The sequence below is a fragment of the Lygodium microphyllum genome, chromosome 8, assembly GCF_053477565.2.
Source record: "Lygodium microphyllum isolate KBCC chromosome 8, Lygodium_microphyllum_v1.1.10, whole genome shotgun sequence".
Classification (NCBI taxonomy): Eukaryota; Viridiplantae; Streptophyta; class Polypodiopsida; order Schizaeales; family Lygodiaceae; genus Lygodium; species Lygodium microphyllum.
This window is the reverse complement of record NC_141142.1, coordinates 77,584,956-77,608,600: the sequence shown is the minus strand read 5'-3', so window position 1 is coordinate 77,608,600 and position 23,645 is coordinate 77,584,956. Positions and strand designations below refer to the sequence as shown.

The 23,645-nt window shown below is 41.3% G+C and overlaps 1 protein-coding gene across 9 annotated transcripts in view; it reads right to left on the bottom strand.

Annotated features, from left to right (window-relative positions):
* Window positions 1–23,645, bottom strand: part of EMB1135 (RING/FYVE/PHD zinc finger superfamily protein) — a 185,623-nt gene that overhangs the window by 62,911 nt on the left and 99,067 nt on the right. For all 9 annotated transcript variants that reach the window (XM_087683154.1, XM_087683152.1, XM_087683153.1 and 6 more), the window contains exons 21-24: window positions 23,295–23,390; window positions 23,114–23,201; window positions 22,888–23,008; window positions 1,399–1,525 (exon numbers count right to left, since the gene is read on the bottom strand). In XM_087683154.1, coding sequence (XP_087539280.1) covers window positions 1,399–1,525; window positions 22,888–23,008; window positions 23,114–23,201; window positions 23,295–23,390 — 432 coding nt within the window. The remainder of the gene's footprint in view (window positions 1–1,398; window positions 1,526–22,887; window positions 23,009–23,113; window positions 23,202–23,294; window positions 23,391–23,645) is intronic.

The following is a 23,645-nucleotide window of genomic DNA, read 5'->3' as shown; positions in this document are numbered from 1 at the left end:
AAATCAACCAAGTAATGACACTATCAATCAGCTGCCATCTATGACAATATCCTTGAGTCCACTATGTCTGTGTAGTCTAGAGTGTGATTATTGCTTAAAAACTGAGCAATGATAAGAAAAGAGCAGCCCCTGTGAACATCCTCACAACCACATGCAAGTCCTCTGTCTGTAACCCAAGCTACTGCTTGCCAAGTCACTACAATGGTCTCTACCGTATCAATAAAAACCATCCAAATGACTCTACTCCATACCTCCTCAGCTCTAGGAAGATTCCACAAATAGTGCCTCCAAAGTTTCCTCTTAACCCTCCAAGATCTTGTATAACCACCAAGGCTTTGCCATCATCAAGCCACATATGAACTGCAAAATTCCTATGAGCTTCCATCAGTGCAAAGACATAGATCTTTCTAGGCCTAAAGTCGTCACCCAACCTCCTCTAAAAATCTGCTAGGAAGGGCTATGCAATACCTTGTTTATGGTACAGCTGACTAGCTTTTAGCTCTGCTGCGATCCTGCTCCCCAGCTTGGTGTTGTGGCTGAAGCAAGCCACATAGCATGGTCTGTCTAGAAATGGATCACTCCGATTACACTCTCCCTAATTTTGCTACAATCTCTGTAGAGGCCTCCTTTGAGAGGCCCAGTGTCTTTATCTATTGATCAAGCAACTGGCAAGGTCTGTGTCAGTGCACCATCTCCTCTCACAACGAGCCACTACTCTGATTCTTTGTCTAAAGCAGCATGTGAACTCTGCCTAATCCAAGTTTTGTCTCAGAAGTAGGGTGTTATCCTCCACCATACAAGTGAAAATTCAGTCCTTGCTGGCCACACTTACTGCAAAAAGGGTGTCCCCTTCAGAGAAGAGACTCAAGAGGGAGTTCCTCTGTCACCATCTCTACTATAACTCACGCACCTCTGAGACCCTATCATCTCTGCCTTCAGATGTCCTGTGGTAGCTCTTGAAAAGAAAACCAGTCTCCCACTTAGAAAGCGACCTACATGGACAATCTTCGGGAAGAACGATGAGTCCTCTATCCAGAACTGGGCCAGACCCTCATCTCAGGATTGGCAACCACCACTCTCTCTTTTCTGTGGAGGCATATGCCTTTCAGAAGTATGACAATGTTGCATATTCCCTTCTTGTTTGTCCTTTCAAATTAGTGGCATGTGGTGGGTGGGCGCATGGTGCTGGTGTGTGGAGAGTGAGTGAGTGGGTGTGAATATTTCTTAAACCACATGGTACCTGTTTTGTATATCCAGTGGTAATGCTAGGATACAACTAAGAAAGCGAGCTACATCATGCAGGTCTGACTCTAAATCCCTGTGGGGGTGGGGGATAAGTGGGTCACGATGGTGTGTGGAGAGTGAGTGAGTGTGAATTTTTATTTAACCACATGGTACCTGTTTTGTATATCAGGTGGTAATCCTAGGATACGATTTAAAAAGCGAGCAACATCATGTGTGTCTGACTCCAAAATCCTGCCTGAAGGCTTTCCCATCTCTTTTTCATTATCTGCAACTAAGGGTCCTGTGAAAAGTAATTTCTGTCAGCTACATGTTTAAAAACTCTTTAGTAGCATTAAACTCGTCACCTCAACATGAAACAAAAAGATAGCTTTTTAAGGGACGTTATTTTGATGTGCATGTAAGAAAGTCTGTTACATTGTTTTGACATTGAAAATTTGAGATATCAAAAGACCGCATATTCTCTATGACGCATCCAAGAATTTCTAAAAATTCGAGTCACGAAAACATCAGAATGGGAACCTGAAATATAAAGACTAAAAGGCTGACTCCTCATCAAACAGTTTCTGCAAATCTAATGCCCAAATACATCAGAATGGAAACATGAATATAACCTAGGAATTTCACAAGTAAACCCATCTTTCAACCTCAATATCGCAACCAAAAATACAAGAAATAAAGTAGAGTTATTCCCCTACTTATCCCTTGCATGTGGCCTTGAAACTCAGTAAACAAACGCATTAACTGTTGTCTATTCAAAATTGCTTCACACACGTGTTCTTGCTAGTTGTTTCTCAATCAACATGAGCAAAATGATAGCTTCAATACAACATAACTGGTTATCTTCAAGGAAAACAACTGGAGATCTAGACTTCATTTCTTGGATAGAATTGCACCGAGCCCACCGGGATAGCTGAACTACCCACCATCTAGGCTAAGCAGATCTCTTCACCAGGATACATGGCTAACTAGTTGCTGCTGCCATCTCCTCCCGGTCTTGCACCCCAGCCTTCAGCCACTATTCCCTCCCTCCCAAAGAGCATTCCACCTCCCTCCTAGCTTGCAACAGCCAGCCAGACATTCCACCTCCTACTCAGCTTGCATTCTGCCTCCCTCTCACCTTGAGTCAAAGTGCTCTCTGTCCTTTCCTCCCATCTTGACTGCCTTCACATCATCCTTCCATAGCTGCTCTTGCCCACCTCTCTGCATGCAGCCTCACCTCTTGCTAGCTCAGTTCTTGCATTGTTACTCAGCCGCCTGCCCCTAGCTTCTCCTCCCAGCCTATCTTCAAACAGTCTCACCTCTTGCCAGCTCAGTTCTTGCAATATTGAGCACGTGGTGACCAGAAGGTCTTGGGTTCAACTCCTATGTTCTGCATGGTCATTTAGTACAGGTGTTATAAAAGGGAGATTTCAATCAAGGTCAATGGGTCGATAAAATAAGTGGCTTACCACTAGGGTATCCACTTGATTACAAAATATGAGAGAGAGAGAGAGAGAGAGAGAGAGAGAGAGAGAGAGAGAGAGCCCATTACGAGAAAGAAAGAGAGTAACAAAAGGGACATGGGACTAGACAAAGGAGAAGATAGCAACAAAGACAAGGAAAGAGACAAGTACGAAAGTACCTTTTCTCAAATTACAGGATTGTTGGCATAACAGGGTCACCTGGAATACCTTTATTTTTTTATTCACTGTTCAAAGTCATATCGCGAAATTGAAAGGTCTTCTCAACTAGTAGTTGGATCTTCTTCAGCACACAGGCCTATTCCCTCGGGAGGATTTAGATCCCTGGCATACAGCCATTTCCACAGCTGTTCTGACATCTCTTTAGTTTTTTGTGACTCTTGTACACTTGCACTTTTCCAGTACTTGAGGGCTTGCTCTTTGCAGGAAAAAAAAAGGGTAGGTGCAGAAGTACGAGTCAGTAAAACCACACCTGTTGCTTACAAAGAGATGGCAACAACTACCCCCCTCCGCTTGTGCCCTTCCATGAGCCAGAGCCTATCCCCAACTATCAATGGTAAAGATTGTTTCACTTGCCTCTTCATCTCTACAACAACCAACGACCAGGGTAAATCAGCCCATATATCCTTCCCACTCACTAACCTATCACCATGGTAGATGCACTTGTATTTTTACCTTCACCCCACGGCCATTCCCACACCCATAGTCTCCATAGACAACAATTGTTTAGTTTTACAAGTCCTTGGCACTCAACAAGGGAAAGGGACTCCCCTCTTCTAAAGAAAAAAAAAACAAAAAAAGGAGATATATTAACATCTGCAGAAGGCCAATGTGGCCTATGAGACAGAAACAAATACATCCATATCCAATGTCTGAATCTAAAAACTGAAGACTATGATATCTAGCTAGAGTGGTCCATCTCTTAGAATCTCCATCCTAAAATGGTCCAGGGCCACTCTGCTAATGTGTCAAGGGGTGAGTCTCCTGTGTCTTGCAATAATGGCTCTAATCTGATTATAGTATGGACCTCTTAGACGTTAGCCAGGTGGTGGGGGTTGTCCTGCTCTGCAAAGTGCATTGGCCTTGTCTAATGTGACTCCACAGCATGATTTAGATATGGTCTGAATAGATGGGGCTGGACCTGCTAAGCTAGTGGTACCTGTGGAATCTGAACTGTGAAAGAAGTCTGTCTCTGGCCTCTGCTCGGGTCCTTCTGGGTGGGGTGGTCTTCTATCTCGTAACAATGCTATATGGAACCTCTAGAGCTCCAAGAGGAAAAGCCCTAAGCATCTTTGGTCCTCGTACTCCATAACATGCTGAAGAGTAACGCAGCCATCACGGAGAGCGATGGTGGTATCTCCCTCATATATCATAGTAGACTGTGCATCTACATATGTAGTGTTCCTCCGTCTCTAGCTCTCGATTGCAAGCTGACATATCCTCCCCTCTGCTGTAATATCCATCCATCTACCTGCCCCTAACCATAGCTGGTGGGAGGAGGTATGTATTTATCCAACAGCAGCTCACATACCATGGGAGAGATGTGTCCCCATGTACTGTGGTTGAACAATGAATCCATCCTCCGAGAGGTGTAGAAAATGATCCCGGTAGTGCTCCATCCTGGATCCTAAAGGGAGAGGTGGCTGGATCCAAGTTTTCCTTGTTTCCACTCTCAAAATGTTAGCTCTTTTGATCGAATTCAGCTAAAGTCGGGTAAGGGGGAGTTTAGGGCAATCCAAACTATAGTCGAATGGAGGGACCCAATTCATGTCTAACCCATGTAGGCTCATCCATGTTGTCATCTATGAGTACAAATAGTCTTTCTCCCCTTCCTGTGCTAACAAATTTCACATAGTTGTCTTCATACATCATTGAGCCAATCTATCCCGTATGGTTCATATCGTACCATACAATATGTATCCATACCAATACGTACCTAATTGTGGGCTATTTTTTGCCCATGCAAACTAGACCATTTTGTATCTTCAAGCTTCCAATCTTTATGTTTATTACCATAATTCCAAGACTCTCTCACACCCTCCCCCCAACTACCAAAACGAATTCATACTTCCAATCCTCTCTTTCTCGTTTCTTTTCATAACAAGTAATTATACTAATCAAAAGAGAAATAAATATAAAAGTCACTCTAAAGTGGCAAATAAAATTGTCCTATGCCAAGAAACTAAAGCCTCCCTAGGGAGATGGCTAGCATGTTGAAAAAGATCCAACACCGATGGAGAAGACACTTGAGCCTCGCAATATGACTTTGAACCCCACAAGCGGAATCAAAGATGGAGGCATTCCAAATGACCCAATTGTGCTAACAGCCTCACAATCTAAGAAAATGAAACACAATCTTCACATGGCTATGTGGGAGTGGGATATTTACCCTCCCAAGGACCCAATCAAAGGGACAATAAAGGTCCCACAACCATTGTCCAAAAATCAAATAGGAGAGACCAAATTTTCCTAATTAATAGGCACGAAATGAATCTATGGCAGGAAGATTCTACACTGGTAGTACAAAAGAAACAATTGCCATTCGAAATCTACACATGGAAAGAGCCAAGGACAAGGCCAAGCCATCTATCATCACTCTCCAAAGAAACACTTTGCAATTGATCGCACGGACCCAATAGCATGAGCGAGATACAACGACCAAGTGGAGACACAAAGACATTGGCTATGGGACTACCGTAGAGCCCATGAGATTTGGAGAAGAGCCCTCATAATTGTATTTCACGATACAATAGAGAGCATGGTGGCCACTTGGGGGGTTTTTGCATGGGTCACAGATAGAGGCTCAACATGTGGCTATGAGGATATTCAAGAAAGCTACTCTTTTCTCATCATTGGATAGCATTTGAGCAGGATTCTCACTCTAGATTACTCACAAGTACAATGGACCTAGACACATTGCCACACGATTACGAGATGCATCCACACTATTGACCTCTTCCATACATCCACAATGAAGACTATCACTCTCTTTGCGAGAGATGGGAGAGGATGCCAAGTAGCTCTAAGAGGATCAGGAGCAAAAGAGACACTTTTCTATACACATGCCATTTTGGCACTTTTTTCTACATTGTCCCTCATATGGTTTGGCACTACAACCCATGGGATGGGTTCTTCACACAATCATTGTATTTGTGATGTACTTAGTTACTCTTCACACAATCCCTTGTACTTTGTATTTCAGCCTAAGTTATTCACCAAGGTATTATTAATAGAAATTTGTTTTCTAGACTCAATCTTCCATAATAGTGAATTTCAACCATGCCTTGCTTTTTTCAAAATCCCAAACAGCATTGGCTTTGGTCACAATCCAATGGCGATCTTTGATCAAAAGGAAACATATCTAGTAAACCAAGACACCCTCCATACTTTGATGACCAGCAAGATACCAAAACCCCCAAGGATGATTAAAATCAAGGGCAGGGAAGGGTTGTCGATCTTGCAATCACATTGAGATCTTTTTCCATGAGTTAGGCTATCCACAAGGGATCCAAAAAATCCATCTGGTTATGTAGAAAGACATCAACACATTGTGAGCCAATAAAGTCATATCTACAATAAAGACCAATCTAGATGTGCCATCCAATTGAACTTAGGGGAGCAGTCCTCTTGTTTCCCTTTCCAAGAGAGTAGTGGAATTAGCCTATAATGGACCCTACATTGGATATTTAAAAGGACACCCTTCCATAAGCGCGCGATCTTCAAGAAAAGAGTGAAAAATAGAAACCCAAGGATGATGACCATCACACATAGTTTAAACTACAGACCAACGGAGAGCAACTGTGTGAGTCTTAACAACCAAAACAGCCCCACCATCCAAAAAATACCAACATGCATAGAATCTTTTTTCCATAGCATAAAATGAATATCCTTTGGTAAGGTTCTTCAAACTACTCCTATCCCAAGGAAAAAGCGGCAAAACATAGCTAAGCATACGCAGCATCAGGGTTTGTGTCACTTCAAGGTGCACTTGAAATAGCTAAGCATGAGATTTCCAATAAAGAAACTTAGCCTCCAACTTCTAAGAGATACATTCCAGCTATTGTTTAGGCCGAACATCAACACCCACCTATGTTCCAGGCCTCTCTCTCTCTCTCTCTCTCTCTCTCTCTCTCTCTCTCTCTCTCTCTCTCTCTCTCTCTCTCTCTCTCTCTCTCTCTCTCTCTGTGTGTGTGTGTGTGTGTGTGTGTGTGTGTGTGTGTGTGTGTGATGGATAGTTATATTATATCAAATCACATGAGGAATACAAAAGTCGCGGCAAATAAATTGAAGAAATTGTTGTATGCCAAGGAGCCAACTCCTCCCTCGAGAAAATGTCAACATGTTGAATGAGATCTAACTACCAATGTAGAAGACCCTTAATCCTAGCAATCTATAACTAGACACCAAAGGCTGAATAAAAAATGAATGCATCCCAGATGGCCAAGATGTGGCAACAGCCCAAAATCTAAGAAAGCATAACAACATCTTCATGTGTGGTTGCACAAGGGTGGGAAATTTTCCCTTAGCAAAGACCAAGTCAGATTGCTTATGGGACTATCCCAAAGCCCAGGAGCTATGTAGGAGAGCCCTCAAGGTGACCTTTCAAGGCATAGGAGAGACTATGATCGCAGCTTGAGGGGTTGTAGCATGGGTTAGAAACAAAGGCCAAGCACATGGAAAGGAGAAGATGCAGCCATGCCATAGACCTTCAAGATGTATCCACAACAAAAACTCTTGCAAGGATTTGTACAAAGATCATCCACTCTCTCTATCGAAGATCAGGGAGCAATGAGCACTACGGCTATAACAAGACAAAGAAAAGGAGTGATACCTTCCTAGAGACCTAGGACTCTCACATCTTCATTGTACTACCACTTAGATGGTTTGGCATCAAAACCATAATTACCAAGGGCTTTTGAAACGGAAGGTACGAAATGTGTTTCATTAGTTTCATACAAGTTTCATAAAATGTTGGAAACAAGTTTCATTCGAGGTATAGAAAAGTATGAAAGTTTTATATACATACACTATATGACTCATGTAATGTAGAAAACATAGATTTACATTATTCATTATTCTATTCAATGCAAATGAACATTCAACATTCTATCAATATTTGTATACATCATGGTCCACTATCCATGTCCAACATTAACTTTAGTTGTAAAAGGAGCCATCCATATATGCAATCATCATGGATAACAACTCAAAATAAAACTTTGGCAATATCAATGTCAATATCCATATTAATGTGTTAAGTAAATACATGATAAATTATGATTACAAAAGTCCTAAGACATTTAGGCTATGGCATTTGTGAAAGTTTAAAATAGGTGTTTTATATGTTTATGAAAAGCCTAGGAATGAAACGAGTTTCTTGGAAACTACAATTACTACCCACTAGATTGGTTCTTCATGCAACCATGGTATTTAAGATGGATATTTGGGGTCAGTAAAAAGCAATTCAAAGTCAAAGCATAGGAGCATTAAAGTTCTGATTATGGGATACCAAAGACTAGTCAAATAGGTTGAAATGGTTTCAAGATAGCAACATTTTGGGGATGCTTTGGAACTACATCACATATGTCATCAGATTTTGCACGCTTCGTAAAGTTCATAAACATAAATCTAATCCAACTAGCTTCTCTAAGTTATATGTATTGCCTACATTATTGCCTAGAGACTGTCATGGACAGTAGGCAATCTACGATCTTCTAGAAACTTCTAGAAGATTTGAGAATCTGAAAGATTCTAAGAAGATTCTAGAAGATTCTTTAGAAGGCTCTAGAAGAGCGATTACATCAAGGTTTACATTAACATTGCTTATGTCATCAGTAGGTGTGTGAATAATGATCTCATCATCTAGAAGCTTCCCCTTAATCTCCTCAACTCTAGTACAAATAGAAGTCCTAGGCCACAAGCCCTTCAATCTTGCCAATGACAATTGTGAGGCTCTTGCGAGGTAGATCTTCTCTAGTTTCAAATCAAGCCACATATCTCCAGTTCTTGTCTTTTTTTATCTTGTCTTGTATTTCCTCTAGTATTGAATCAAGAACTTGTCCTATTTCCAAGATCTAGCCTTGTTGTAAATACCACTGTAGCAAGAAGTATATTGTTGCAATTTCTTATCTTGCAAATAAAGAATTCCCTTAACCTTGCATACTTTATCTTGCCTAGTTGAGATGGATACAATGGTCGAGAGTGTAATCACCAACTTGAGGTTTCTCCACTTATAATCGTGCAGTACTCTCACGAAGTTCTCTAATTTGTTATTAAATATTTGGAGAATCGCAGGCCGGTACGAGTCCGGTCAAGAGAGCAAGTGGAAAAAGAAACGAGCATGCAGATTAAATGCAAGTTAAAATTTGCATATAGAAAAGCAAGTTTTCAGAATTCACATGCATAAATGGATGCCATTCTACATCCTTGATGTAGACTTCTTATTTTGGACTCAGCAATTCTAGCTCTATTAGTATCCCCGAAAATATCTGAGAATTCCTGAACAAAAGCTAAGGGATGTACTTAAGAGAAGTGTACTTATGAGCCCCACTTTAGAAGCATCATCAAGATAGCGCTCAGATTATATATGGATAAGCAACCCTACTTGCTACTTAGAACCTCTAAACTTTGACCTTGTTCAATCAAACTTTTCACGTGGGCTAATCTTTGGCTCCTCTTTATAAGTAAGAGGGTGGCTACATGATGTTGAAAGGCCTTCTTGTTGTAGACTAGACGGTGATTTAAGGTGGCACGAGGATTATTTTATTAGCTAATTTCATTAAGAACTGAATAATAATGTGAAATATCTTTTGTAAATGAAAGAGGTTTATCCATTAAGTGACTTCATTTCTCAAGAAATAGAATGTGATAATTGGCTATCTAAGATACACCAAGAGAAGTGTCACCGGACTTCATTAAGTCTAGATGCCTAGCTTCAAGTGATCTCAAGTACCAAACTTATCCTATAAAACTAACATTGAGAGACTTTGTAACAAACATAGCATTCAATATCATATGTTACCCAAGCAATCCACTCATCATTGGTCTATCTTATCTCAAACTACACCATCCTAATATAAATTGGAGAAATCAAAAAGTTGAACCAATGCCAACACAATTTGCAAAAATAGAAAATGCAAAACCAACTTAAATTGGCGAAAAGGTATTCATGAGAGCAACCAAGAAAAATCCTAGTTTTCTAATATATGTTTTGTCAGTCGAACCGGTGATGATTGACAAAGCATTATCAAGATATTTTTTAAAAGAAGAAAGTAGATATGCTTCCCAATCACCAACCTTACGATTGTGCCATTAAGTTACAAGAGGGAGGTAAAACACCTTTCGGTCTACTCTATAAGCTATCTCAAGGAGATATCAAGTACCAAATACATCCTCTAAAAGTTACATCGAGAGACTTTGTAACAAACATTGCACTCAATATCCTATGTTACCCAAGCAATCTAATTATCATTGGTCTACCTTATCTCAAATTACACAACCCCAATATAAATTGGAGAACTCAATAATTCGAACCAACACTGACACAATTTACAAAAAGAGAGAATGCAAGACCAACTTACATTGAGAAAAAGGTATACATGAGAGCAACAAAAAAATCCTAGTTTTCTAATATATGTTTTGCTACTTAACCAGTGATGTGAATGACAAATATATGCAAGCTCTCCACTCCAATATCATGATTATCAAGATGTGTTTGAAAAGAAGAAAGTTGATATGCTTCCCAAGCACCAATGATTATCAAGATGTGTTTGAAAAGAAGAAAGTTGATATGCTTCCCAAGCACCAATCTTATGATTGTGCTATCGAGTTACAAAAAGAATCTAAACCACCCTTCAACCTACTCTATAAGCTATCTCAAGATTAATTGGCAAAACTATGAAAATATATTGACAAGAATCTAGCCAAGGGTTTCAAAGAATACTCAAAGTCACTCGCAAAAGCTCCAATATTAGTGAACAAGAAGGATGGCACTCTCTGTATGTGTATCAACAACAGTGAACTTTACAAGATAACCATTAAGAATTATTGTCCACTTTTCTTGATCCCAGAACTCTTGGAGTGACTTGGAAGAGCAAAGAAATTTACAAGGATTGAGCTTTATGAAACTTATAATCTTCTCACAATAAGACAACTTTTCGCACAAGCTATCCCCACTTTGAATATGATGTCATGTTCTTTGGTCTCACACATGTTCCAATGGTCTTCCAATATCTAATGAATAATATCTTCCATCAGTACCTAGATGACTTTGTGGTAATATATCTAAATGACATTCTCATATTTTCCAAGAATTTTTTTTTAAAAACAAGCATTTTGTGCCGTTAGTTCTTGATGAACTACATGAAAAGGGCTTGTATACTAAAAGAAAAAAGTGCTTTTTTTATCAAATAGAAGTGAAATTTCTTGGATATTTCTCTCAAAATGAAATCTCAATGGATAGAAAGGTGAAAACTATTTGTGATGAAAAACACCAAGATCAATTTGAGATTGACAATGCTTCTTGGGATTCACAAACTTACCAAATCTTCCTTAAGCATTATTCCAAGATCACCATGTCACTCACATGATTAACAAAAAATTATTTACGTAGAATCTTAAAACAAAGAACGCTTTTTAAATACTTAGTAAGCCTTTACTATGGCCCCTTATTGATACATGCAAATCCATCCAAGACTTTCTTCTTGGAAACTGTTGCATTGGATTTTGCTGTTGGTACTCTCTTCACAAGCCGGCGATGATGATAGAGTACATCTAATGGCTTTTCATTCTAGACAATTCTAAGCAATTGAAATAAATTATGAGATTCATAATAAGGAACTTTTACCTATTTTTGACTCATTTGAAATATGGAGGTATCTTTTAGAGGAGACACCCTACAAAATCACATGGTTTGTAAACCATAAAAATCTAGAGTATTTCATAAGTTCTTAGATCTTAAATTGACGACAAGCTAGATAAGATACCTTCCTTTCTAGATTTGATTTTGCCGTAACATATTGATCTGACAACAAAAAAGGGTAACCAGATGCATTATCTTGACACTTCTATTTTGCACCTTAAATTGGAGATGCAATTCATGACCAACATGATTCTATTATCTTGAACTAGGAGACTTTCAACTTTGCACAATAACGAGTAAAACTCTAGAAAATCGGATCCTTCTTTATAAGTCAAAAAAGAACTTTCCAAGGATAGCTTTTCTCCTCAACTAAAGATTTTAAGAATGGTGTACAAGTATTGAAGGCTTCCAAAAAGTTGAATGCCTACTCTATTATCAATGACTATTCTATATATCACCCAGATCACTTCAGTTACATATACTCCAAACAAAGCATGACCCTCCAACTCAAGATATTTTGGGATCAATAAAACAATAGAGCTCATCTCTTGAGACTATTGGTAGCCTTCAATGTGGAAATTAGTCAAAGAATTTGTATGCACATCTGATATATACAACAAAGCCAAAGACCCTTGCCATCGATCTCATGGATAGCTCCCCCCTCTTGCCTTTTCCAACTCAACCTTGGTCATCTATGTCAATGGACTTCATCACCGATCTACCTTCCCCCCAAAGGATTTGATTCCTCAAGCTCCTAGGAATCCAAATCAACCTATTTTTTGCCAACAATGCTCCAAGTTGTGAGATGGAAGGATCGAGGTGCAGCTCAGATTCAGTAGATAGTGTGAGAGTGAGAGACAAAGTTGAAGCACGACACCCAAGATAATGGACTGAAAGAGTGTAATCAGAAAGTACAAAGTACAACCCTTAAACCTTAGGGTTGTAAGGGGGTGTTCACACCCGACACACACAAGTGCCCATAAGTGTGTAACATAAGCACATAAGCACATACGACAATAAGACCATAAGTCTGGGGGAAAAAACCTCTCCTACCGAGAGTAAAAAGTGCCCCAGTGTCCTACTGATCACCGACACTCCCATATGAGCGTAGGCGTAAGTGAGGCGTGAGTCAAATACCCAACAAACCCCCCTGGAGTGAAGAGTGATCAAGAGTACAAGGATCATCCGCCACCAAAGGATATCAAATTTAAAGCATCGCGAAATGCTTCAAATTTGTCGCGAGGAAGAGCTTTGGTGAAGATGTCTGCTACATTACTGGAGGTAGGACAGTAGACAAGGCTGATATCACCTGCATGTAGCCTCTCTCTGACAAAGTGATAATGGATCTCAATGTGTTTCGTGCGGGCATGAAACACTGGGTTCCGTGCCATTGCAATGGCACTCTGACTGTCAGTGAACAAAGGAGTAGGCTCCATAACAGATACATCCAAATCAGCTAGCAAGTGTCTAAGCCATACGCATTCAACTATGGTAGTGAAAGCTGCCTTGTATTCAGCTTCACATGACGATGTGGCAACAGTGGATTGTTTCTTGCTAAGCCAAGAAATGCAAGAAGAGCCAAGAAAGAAACAATTGCCACTAGTGGAGTGACGTGTATCATAATCACCAGCCCAATCAGAATCACTGTAAGCATATAACTGCAGTGGTCCCCCCTTGGCATAAAGCAACCCAAGAGAACGAGTACCCTGCAAGTAGCGAAAAACACGCTTGACAGCTTGCCAATGTGACATACGTGGCTGATGCACAAAGCTGAAACTGCAAACTGTATGTCCGGCCTAGTGGTGCAGAGATAGATAAGACATCCAACTGCAGGAGCATATGTATGTATATCAAACAAATCATTGTCATCATGTAATGACAGTTTCAGTCCAGGTTCCATGGGAGTACAAACTAGCTTGCAATCCTATAAGCCAAACTTCTCAAGAAGTTGTCCAATATACCTTGTATGTGATAGCCCAATACCTCGAGCATTATGTATGAACTGGATGCCCAAGTAGTAATGCAAAACTCCCAAGTCAGACATGTCAAAAGTTTACTGCAAATTTTGTTTGAATGCTGAAATCTGATCAGCATGTGTTCCAGTGAGCAAAAGGTCATCAACATAAAGACATATAATCAGCATAGATCCCCTTCGTTACATAAAGGGTAGACTCAAATGAGCTGTTTAGAAACCCTTGACCAAGCAAGAAAGCATCTATTTTTGAATACCAAGCTCTAGGAGCTTGTTTCAAACCATATAGTGCCTTTTTGAGCTTGCATACCAGATGTTCTAAGCCTTCAACTGCAAAACCAATGGGCTGCTGTACATAAACTTCCTCCTGAAGTTCCCCATGTAAAAATGCAGTCTTGATATCTAGCTGATGCACTGTCCAACCATAATGTGCAGCCAAAGCAATCATAGACCTAATGGTCATCCTACGGGAAGTAGGAGCAAATGTCTCCTCATAATCAATGCCCTTTTTCTGTGCGTAGCCTTTAGCTACAAGCTATGCCTTGTATTTATCAATGGATCCATCTGCTTTCCTTTTTAGTTTGTAGATCCATTTCATTCCAATGGCTTTCTTCCCAAATGGCAAGGACACCAAATCCCAAGTTTGATTCTTAGTAATAGAATCTAATTCAGCTTGCATAGCTGCCATCCAATGCACACTGTGTTGTGCATCCTCATAACATTCAGGCTCTTCATTATCAAGGTTACTTGCTGCCATAATAAACTCCATGGTATGTGCTGAATCATGCAAACGAGTTTGCCTTCTAGTACGACCAGCCATGGGTGCATCCAAAGGACTATCTTGCATAGTCTGCAAATACTATCTAGGTAGCTGTCTAGCATCCTGACTGTGTGCAAGCTCTTGCTGAATTTCAGTTTTAGCATGATGCTAAATATTCCGATCAGCCAATGGCTGAATTTCTGCACTTTCCATAGGAGAAGCTGGCTGAACATTAGGTTCATTTTCTGAAGCTCCAGCTAAATCACCAAAAGTAATGGGCAGCAGCCCTTCAAAAACATCACGGGCAGCCTGATATGTGTCCAAACCAGCCAAGGATAATTCTGATTTTTCATCAAAAACAACATCCCTGCTGACAAAAACCTTCTTTGTAACGGGATCATAGAGTCTGTAGCCTTTGCTCTCATTGCTATATCCCATAAAAATGCACTTAACAGCCTTGTTGTCCAACTTTTTTCTAAGTACCTGTGGAATATGGGCATAGGCAAGACACCCAAAGGTACGAAAGTGACCAACAGAAGGTTTACGGCTGTTCCAAGCCTCAAAAGGTGTGATGGTCTTCAAGGCTTTGGTAGGACATCTGTTCAAATATGGCAAGCACACATGACTGCTTCCATCCAAAAACTATGAGGCAAGCTCTTTGCCTTCAGCATACATCTGGCCATCTCCATGAGTGACCGATTCTTCCTCTCTGCTACCCCATTCTGCTGTGGAGTATAGGCAGTAGTATACTGATGGACTATGCCCTTCTGCTGCAAAAAAGAATTTAGCATAGAGGACATGTATTCCCCCCCTCGGTCCGAACGGAGAGTCTTAATCTTGCATCCAAATTGATTTTCAACAAGTGCACTGAAATCCAAAAATGCATCATACACTTCTGACTTCTTTTTCAAACAGTAGATCCAGCAAAAACGTGTAAAGTCATCAATGAATGTCACAAAATAATAACAATCACCCAATGACATGGTTTGCATAGGCCCACAAACATCTGAATGCACCAACTGCAATCTGGTTGTTGCTCTGAAAGCAACATCACGAGGAAATAAGAAACGATGCATTTTCCCTAAAATGCATCCCTCGCATAAGTGCTCAGGAGGTCTCTCCAAGAAAGATAAGCCATCTAGCATCTGAGTACGCTGCAAAAGCATCAAGCTGCCAAAGTTTACATGCCCCAAACGAGCATGCCATAACTCCGTCTGTATCATAGCAGGAGTAAGAGTGGATGTCAAGTATGCCGACTGATCTACTGAAAGAGCTTCCAACTCATATAAACCATGACACAAAGATCCTGTCAAGACCAAAGTCATGCGTTCTTTATCTCTAACCATGCAACGGTCATTATCAAATGTGACCTGCAAACCACAACGTGCCAAAGAAGAAATAGAAAGCAAATTCTTCTTGATTCCAAGCACAAACAAAGCATCCTGGAGGCGGAGAATAGAGCCATCAATGGCTGTGAGCTGAATCTCCCCAATACCACGAACAGGGTATGATACATTATTGGCACACTGTACCGATTTCCCAATGGGAGGTGCACTAACTGAAGCAAACAAATCTCTGCGAGATATAATATGTCTAGAAACACCACTGTCAAAGAACCAAGTGTCAACATCCTCTGTAGAGCTAAGTGCTCTATCAGCCCAAGAGATAACATAACTGCAAGTGTAAAAACAATAGTCCCTGTCCACAACAAAGGACGCGGACTCACTAGCAGTGGAAGGAGTAGTAGAAACAGATATTCTTGACTCCTTCTTCTCTTTGGCAATGCGCTTCCTGCACTCAGTGATATAGTGGCCGGGCTTCTTATAATAGTGACATTTGCCTTTTTTAGCTTGCATCCCCCCTTGTGTCTGATTTTGCGATGTGCCAGAAGTGCCAGAACTCTGTGGAGCATTTTTCACCTTGCTGTTTTTGCCTTTCTGTCTTGCCACAAAAGCCTGCTCAGCGACTATAGCATCCACACCACTATTTTTCCGTGTTTGCTCCTCCTCTAGAAGCAAACTGACCAGCTCAACAAAAGTGAGTGGGTGCTCAGCAATCCTCATGGTGAGGTTCAATGCAGTATGAAAAGACAAGTACGAAGGAGGTAAGGAATTCAAGGTGGTGGATATCAACTGTGCATCCGAAAAATACTCATCTACATTCATGACCTACTCCCTCAAGTCCTGAATCTTGTTTAAGTGATCCTGCATAGAATCACCCTCATGCATCTTCAAAGTTTCCAACTCTTTCTTCAAGAAAGAGATTCTAGTCTCATTCTTTCCTGCAAACATATGCTCCAAAGTCAACCATGCATCTCGTAAAGAAGATGCCGAACGAATGTGAGGGATGATGGACCGTTGAACTGCCAGAGCAATCAGCGACAAGGCCTGTGCATCACGTGTATCCCAAGCTTTTTGAGCTGCAGTTCTTGGAGGAAGTGGCTGAGTTGGAGCAGGCTGAGGTCCCCGTTGTCCACGTGCGCCATGGGGAGGAGGAGTAACAGGAGCTACAACTCCCGGTCGAGTTTCCTCTCCACTGACATAATCCCATAAATTCTTGGCCACTAATACATTCTTCATCATGAATGACCAAAGCGAATAGTTGTTTCCGTCCAATCTGTCTTCCTTGGATACATACGTAAAGACATCACCTCCCTGATTTGCCATAATGACAAATTTCCAAAGACAAAATGAGCAATGTCAATGTAGTATGGACTGGAAATCTGCAAATTTCCAGAAATTGCAGCAAACACGCTTCTGCAATAAATGTGCAAGGGCGTACTCTGTCAAAAAACTGTCTTTTAATGCATGCTTCCAAAGGTGCAAACAGTGCTCAGCAACACTGTTATATCAAAATCCCCAAAATTTTTGCCAAAATTTCTGTCAAAACAGTCTATTTGTGACTGTACTAGCAGTTCATATGCAACAATGCTCAAAATACACAAAAGCCCCAAAATTTCTGATGATCCAGTCCAGAAATTTGCATCAAATTTATCCCACACCTGTGCTGTGCCTGCCACGTATGAACCTCCTCTTCCAGAGCTTTGTTCTGGGCTAAAATTAAAAAACTTTGTTTAAAATGTACCTGACGTGGAGCAGGCTGACGTGCTAGTCAGACGGCGTAAGTGAACTGCTGGTCACTGGTCAGACGCAGGCGACAGTGCTGACAGTAGCAGGCAGGCGGCGCAGGAAACGGGGCCCTGGCGTTTGATGACGTGGTCAATAGACCGTGCTGGCGACTGACGAAGCGAACGGCGCCTGGGCTGACGTGGACTGCGCTGACGAACAGCGCGCTGGCAGACGTCTGCGCCTGCAGCTGACGTGACGCCTGGCGGGTGGAGCTGCGCTGGCGGATGGAGCTGCGCTGGCGGGTGGCGCTGACCTGGCGGGTGGAGCTGCGCTGGCTCACTAAGAGGCGCACGGACAGGTTGCATGCCACAAGCAGGCAGCCACAGACAGGCTGCGCTTGGATACCACAGGCGGTGCTGGGGACTGGAGCTGGGCGCTGCAGACTACAGACAGGTGGTGAGCTCAGAGCTGAGCTCTGATACCAAATGTGAGATGGAAGGATCGAGGTGCAGCTGAGATTCAGTAGATAGTGTGAGAGTGAGAGACAGAGTTGAAGCACGACACCCAAGAGAATGGACTGAAAGAGTATAATCAGAAAGTACAAAGTACAACCCTTAAACCTTAGGGATATAAGGGGGTGTTCCGACACACACTAAGTGCCCATAAGTGTGTAACATAAGCACATAAGCACATACGACAATAAGGCCATAAGTCCGGGGGAAAAAACCTCTCCTACCGAGAGTAAAAAGTGCCCCAATGTCCTACTGATCACCGACACTTCCATATGAGCGTAGGGGTAAGTGAGGCGTGAGTCAAATACCCAACACAAGTAATGGACAAATAAAGAGACTAAATCAAGTCTTGGAACAATATCTCAAATGTACAATTGATTAAGACTTTGGCTGTTCATGATCATTGGCCAAGTCAATTCAGTCAATTATTGTCTATAATTACCACGATCCATAGTTGCACTCGTACGTAGTACGAACTGGATCGTACTATACGGTTCATAACGTACGAATTCATACCAAAAAACAAGCACTTTTTTTTCCTCTTTTTTTTTGGTGCGCGTGGTTGTTGTTGTTGGTGGTGGTTTGGGTTGTTGACTGTTGTTGTTGTGGTAGTGGTGGTGATTTTCTAGCCTTGATCGATCAACCAAGAAAGGGGGGTGGAAGCTTGATTAGACTCCTCATACATGTTTTGTTATGATTTATCCTAGAGCCAAAGGCCATACATAAGGTATTCAAGCAGTTCCAAACATTTCTAATTGATGTCCCATCATTTTTCACAATATGTTAGTGTCAGCTCCAACCGCTAGAAGCAAACCCACCCAAGCCATTCACATGGCTAAAGAGCCCACACGCATGTGGGTGCCAAAACGACGAGGGCCACCTTCTAGTAGATCGCAGAACCATGCTCCTAAACGCAAAAACTATCAATCACAGCCTAAGAGGCAACCCAAATGCTATCGACATAGGCGCACCGCCACGCCACGATGGATATCGAAAGATCTCCTGCGAGCACAAGGATACTATGAGGGCAACCCCTGGATATGGATGCCTAAGGGTAGACACCCAAGAAGCTCAACTCTGAGCAACCACACTCCAGCTGGACAGGCTGGCACATGCAAAGCACAAGTCGTAAAGAACGTCGAACTACCACCAACGATGAATAAGGACCCCCAACACATTCATTGTCCCAAACTGGATGTCCCAGCACCATCCGGGTCAAAGGAGGTGCACACCCCCATGCCAGCTCGAATAGAATGCAGCACGCCTCCTATGTCATGGAAGCCCGCTGCAGCATTTCCAAGTGATCTAGAGTGCAAAGCCCATACATGCCTCTTATTTGTATGATCATTCATGTATGATGTATCCACTCCTATGTGTGTACTTCTAAGTTATAGCATATGTTGCGCATACGGCATATGCCATAGAGGTTTTGGCATGTTATCCTCAAGTATTCATCTTATATACTCTAATAGCATTGCTATTTAGACTTTAAACATCTGTTCTATCATCTATAGTTCAAAATAATGAAGTTAAATTATTTTTTCGTACTAATATCGTACCGTACCTTATAAAATCTTAAGGTACCATTTAGTACCGTATTTTATCATACTGTACCATACCGTAACTTTCATGCCTGACAACTATGCCACAATCCATGAGAATTCACCCACTATTCCATGTCTCAATCATGGAGCCTTGTCATACATCCTCAATAAGGGGAAACAACTTACAACCACTACCACCACCTATTGAAATCAAAGGTCATCCAAAGTACGAAGTCAACACTATCATCGATTGTAGAATCTCTCACGAAAGGCTTGAATATTTTGTTCATTGGAACAACTATGATGCTAGTAATTGAACATGGGAATCCTCCCATCTTCGCTCAAGCTCTTGCAGAGGCTAAAACCTCTCAAGCAAGAGTTTATGGTCAACTTGCAACTTGACATACATCTCCATAAAGCTATCCATTTGAGCCTCGTTTGTTGTAATGTAGATAAGATGGAAAACGAAAAAGGTCTTATTGTTCAAGATCGCGAGGCGTATCTTAATCAGCGTGTCCCATGTCCTTTGCTGTCAATGCAAGTTGGCAATTAGACGAAAACGCCGATTGTCTATAAAACACGTGCAAAAACATCCATGGAAGCCAAGAGCCTTACTTAGAAACCCCACCGCTCCTTTCAAAACTCATTGCTAAAGTAAGGGATAATGTCATGGCCACCAAAAGATCTAGTATCTTCTACAAACTTCTAAAAGATTCAAGAAATTTCTAAAAGATTCTAAGAAGGCTCTAGAAGATTCTTTAAAAGGTTAGAAAAGCACTTGCATCAACTCGTACATCAACATTGGTCATGTCATCACGATGCATATGTCATCAATGATGTCATCATCTAGAAGCTCCCTCTTAACCTTCTGAACTCTTGTATAAATAAGGGTCTTGGGTTACAAGCCCTTTAGCCTTACCAACGCTAGTTATGAAACTTTTGCAAGGTAAGTCCTCACTACTTTCATTTCAAGCCATGTATCTTCCATTCTTGTCTTGTTTCATCTTGTCTTATACTTAATCTAGTCTTGTACCAAGATCTTGTCTTGTATCAAGGATCCAACCTTATTGTAAACACCATTGCATCAATCTTGTATAAAGAAGTATATTTTTGTAATTCTTTATTTTGCACTAAAAAATCAAGTTCTCCTTCTTCAAGTTAATTCCTTGTAAGTTGTGAGGTGACAATCCTTGTTCTTAGCCAAGTTCTTGTAGCCACTTTCTCAAATCTTCTAGAAGTTTCTATAAGATACTAGGCTTCTCAGTGTCCACGATAAAGATCAAGCATCTATTCGAGGGGGTGCATGGTAATATAGTATTGCTACAAGACAAGCTAGCACCAAGCTAGGGAGTTAGAAATTATTGTGCTAGAGTGAATGACTTAGCAAAATGCAAAAGTTCAAAGTAAATCATCATACCATCATTCGGGAACACTAAAAAGGCATTCAAAGTCATCAAATGTATAATATGTCACAATCAAATTTGTGACTATGTTGTGCCAAAGATTGTCAAAGAAATGAAAAGCATCTAGCAGTAGCCCACGATAGTCAATTAAGAGACAGAGTTAGAAATTATAGTGCTAGAGTGCACGAATTAGCAAAATGCAAAAGTTCAAAATAAATCATTGTACCATCATTTGGGATCAATAAAAAGCATTCAAAATCATTAAACATGTCATTATATCACCATCCAACTTTTGGGGTGTTGTGCCAAATCATCAAAGACATGAAAAGCATCTAGTATTAGCCCACGATAGTCAGTTAAGAGAAAGTTATTTTGGGGATGCCCTTTTGGAGCTACATGATTCAAACCTTGCCTATATAAAGAGGATCCTAGAAATAACAAGTGCATCATCTCTTCCTTTATTTCTGAAGCTCAAATTCTCTCATTCCTCAATCCTAGCCTCATCTTCATTGTTGCTACTCATGTGATTGGTTTTGCTTGATGAGGCAGCCAGCCCAAGTTTTCCGTCCTGAACACCTCTATGTCCAGCTGCAATAATGCTGCCCTCTACCCTGTCAACACCTATGTCACCTCTCCCCAATACCTGTATCACCTCCTGTTACCATCAACACCGCCTTCCAGTTTCTCCCTCTCACTCGATGGCCAGTTCCATTCTCCTTCCTCTCGTCCAACTTCCAACCTCCTCCTGCTTCCTCCTCCCATCCAGCACACCTTTGTCACCTATCACCAATGCCCTTATGCTCTCTCTCTCTCTCTCTCTCTCTCTCTCTCTCTCTCTCTCTCTCAACACCTAGCCTCCTGCTTCTTCCCCCTCCCACACAGCACGACTTCATCACCTATCACTAGCACTGCCCATGCTACTTACCTTTGCATCAAAGCCACCCATGGCTTTCCAACTATGCTGCTGAATCTCCTCTTCCGCCTTGCTTTCCCCACCTATTCACTACTGCCTTGCTCATTTTGCACCTTTTCTCATAGCCTTTACAGATTCAGCAAAGCATCCACAAAGTCTTGATGCAGGATCCATTGATATGCCAAGAGAAGATTCATCACAGGCAGCATACTATCCAAAATGGGCAGGACATGAACACAGTGGTCTGCAGCAGCTAGATAAGCATAATTGCATTCAGCACGCCTTCTAAGAGCCCTGACTTTTGAGACATACTCATTAGCATACATAGGATGTTGTCCTCACTTAGATGACAGTGACACAACTCAGATAGAGGAAGAAGTGGGTCTTATAGCTAACAACCCAAACTCATGTAAGATGAGCAGATCGCTAGGCACCCACCTTCAAAGCACATAGATTCCACAACCAAGCAACACCAACAATCTCTATGCAATAAGCTTGTCTTCTTCATTTACATTAATCCCATCGAGTCTACACCACACAACCTAAACTCATGTAAGATGAGCAGATCTCTCGGCACCCACCCTCAAAGCACATGGATTCCACAACCAAGCAGCACCAACAGTCTCTATGCAATTAGCTTGTCTTCATCATTTAAATTAATCCCATCGAGGCTACACTAAACAACCCTCCACCCAACTGCTTCAACTAAATGGGAATTGAATTTTGTAAATCCTAACCATGCTTGGCAGCACATAATTTCTTCAAATAGGGACCCCAATTAACAAAAACATCTTGCCATCCACAATCAAGCCTAGAGCATAGCAACTCAACCCACAAGAGTATCATCACATCTTCAAATTGCAAAAAAGGTTTTTTCTTTCAAGAGTGCAAAGATGGTTAGATATCATAAAGGCTGCAGTCAAGAGGAAATCAGCAAATATTCATGACGATCCCTCAAGTCACTAGACTGCACCACAAACTTTAATATCTTTGAGTATTATGCACAGCATGCTTGATAATATCCTGGACATGAGATATTCAGGCATAAGGAGGCCCCAAACTGTATGATTTAAGAGAAATCACTTCCAATTATATAATATGTCCCATGCTTCACTGGTTGAATTGCAAGTTTCAAGAAGAATTGTCATACCAGGAAGTGCATCCCGGATGATTCCAACAGCAAGCAAAGATGCTCTTGATAGTTTTAGAAACTCTCGAGATGACCTTTCATTATTGCTAGACAACCCAGGAGGCGTTACAGGAGAATCACACTGCAGGCTTGACAAGTACTGGCTTCAGGATTAAAAATTAATGGTTCAACAGCAAAATATTGTTTCTTCATCGATACATTGTTTGACAAAATGTAGAATGTAAACCTGTTCCATGATTGATTTGTACAATAAAGCCAAAGCCTTCTTTCCATATATGCTATCATAATTGAAAGCACTCAATGATGGTCCTGCCCTGCCATATCAGGTAGCGAAGTGTCAGCCGCGCAGAGAAAGACAAGAAAGCCAGTATAATCTGCAGCAGAAATGTTTGAATCTGGACTCTAACCTGCGATCACCCTGCGTTAATGCTCCAAGAGTTTCCAGTCGTTTTGCAACTATTGATGCAAACCGACGCTCACCACCAAGATTTGAGAACAGCAGCCTACGTGCATGAGTGTTGAACCAGTAAATGGCAGGCCCACTCTCAAATAACATGCTAATTTGGAAGCTATTTGCTTGAAAAGCAAATGAACATCTAATCCAGCTTCCCATTTCTAGGGTTTTAACCATCCTCACTTTTATACTGGCATAGTAGCGCTAATAGACTTTCCAAGTATGCACATTTAGTCAAGAACATAATGGAAAACCAGGAAAAATAAAGTAACAAGGGTACCCCTGTCACACCCCTTCCTACAAA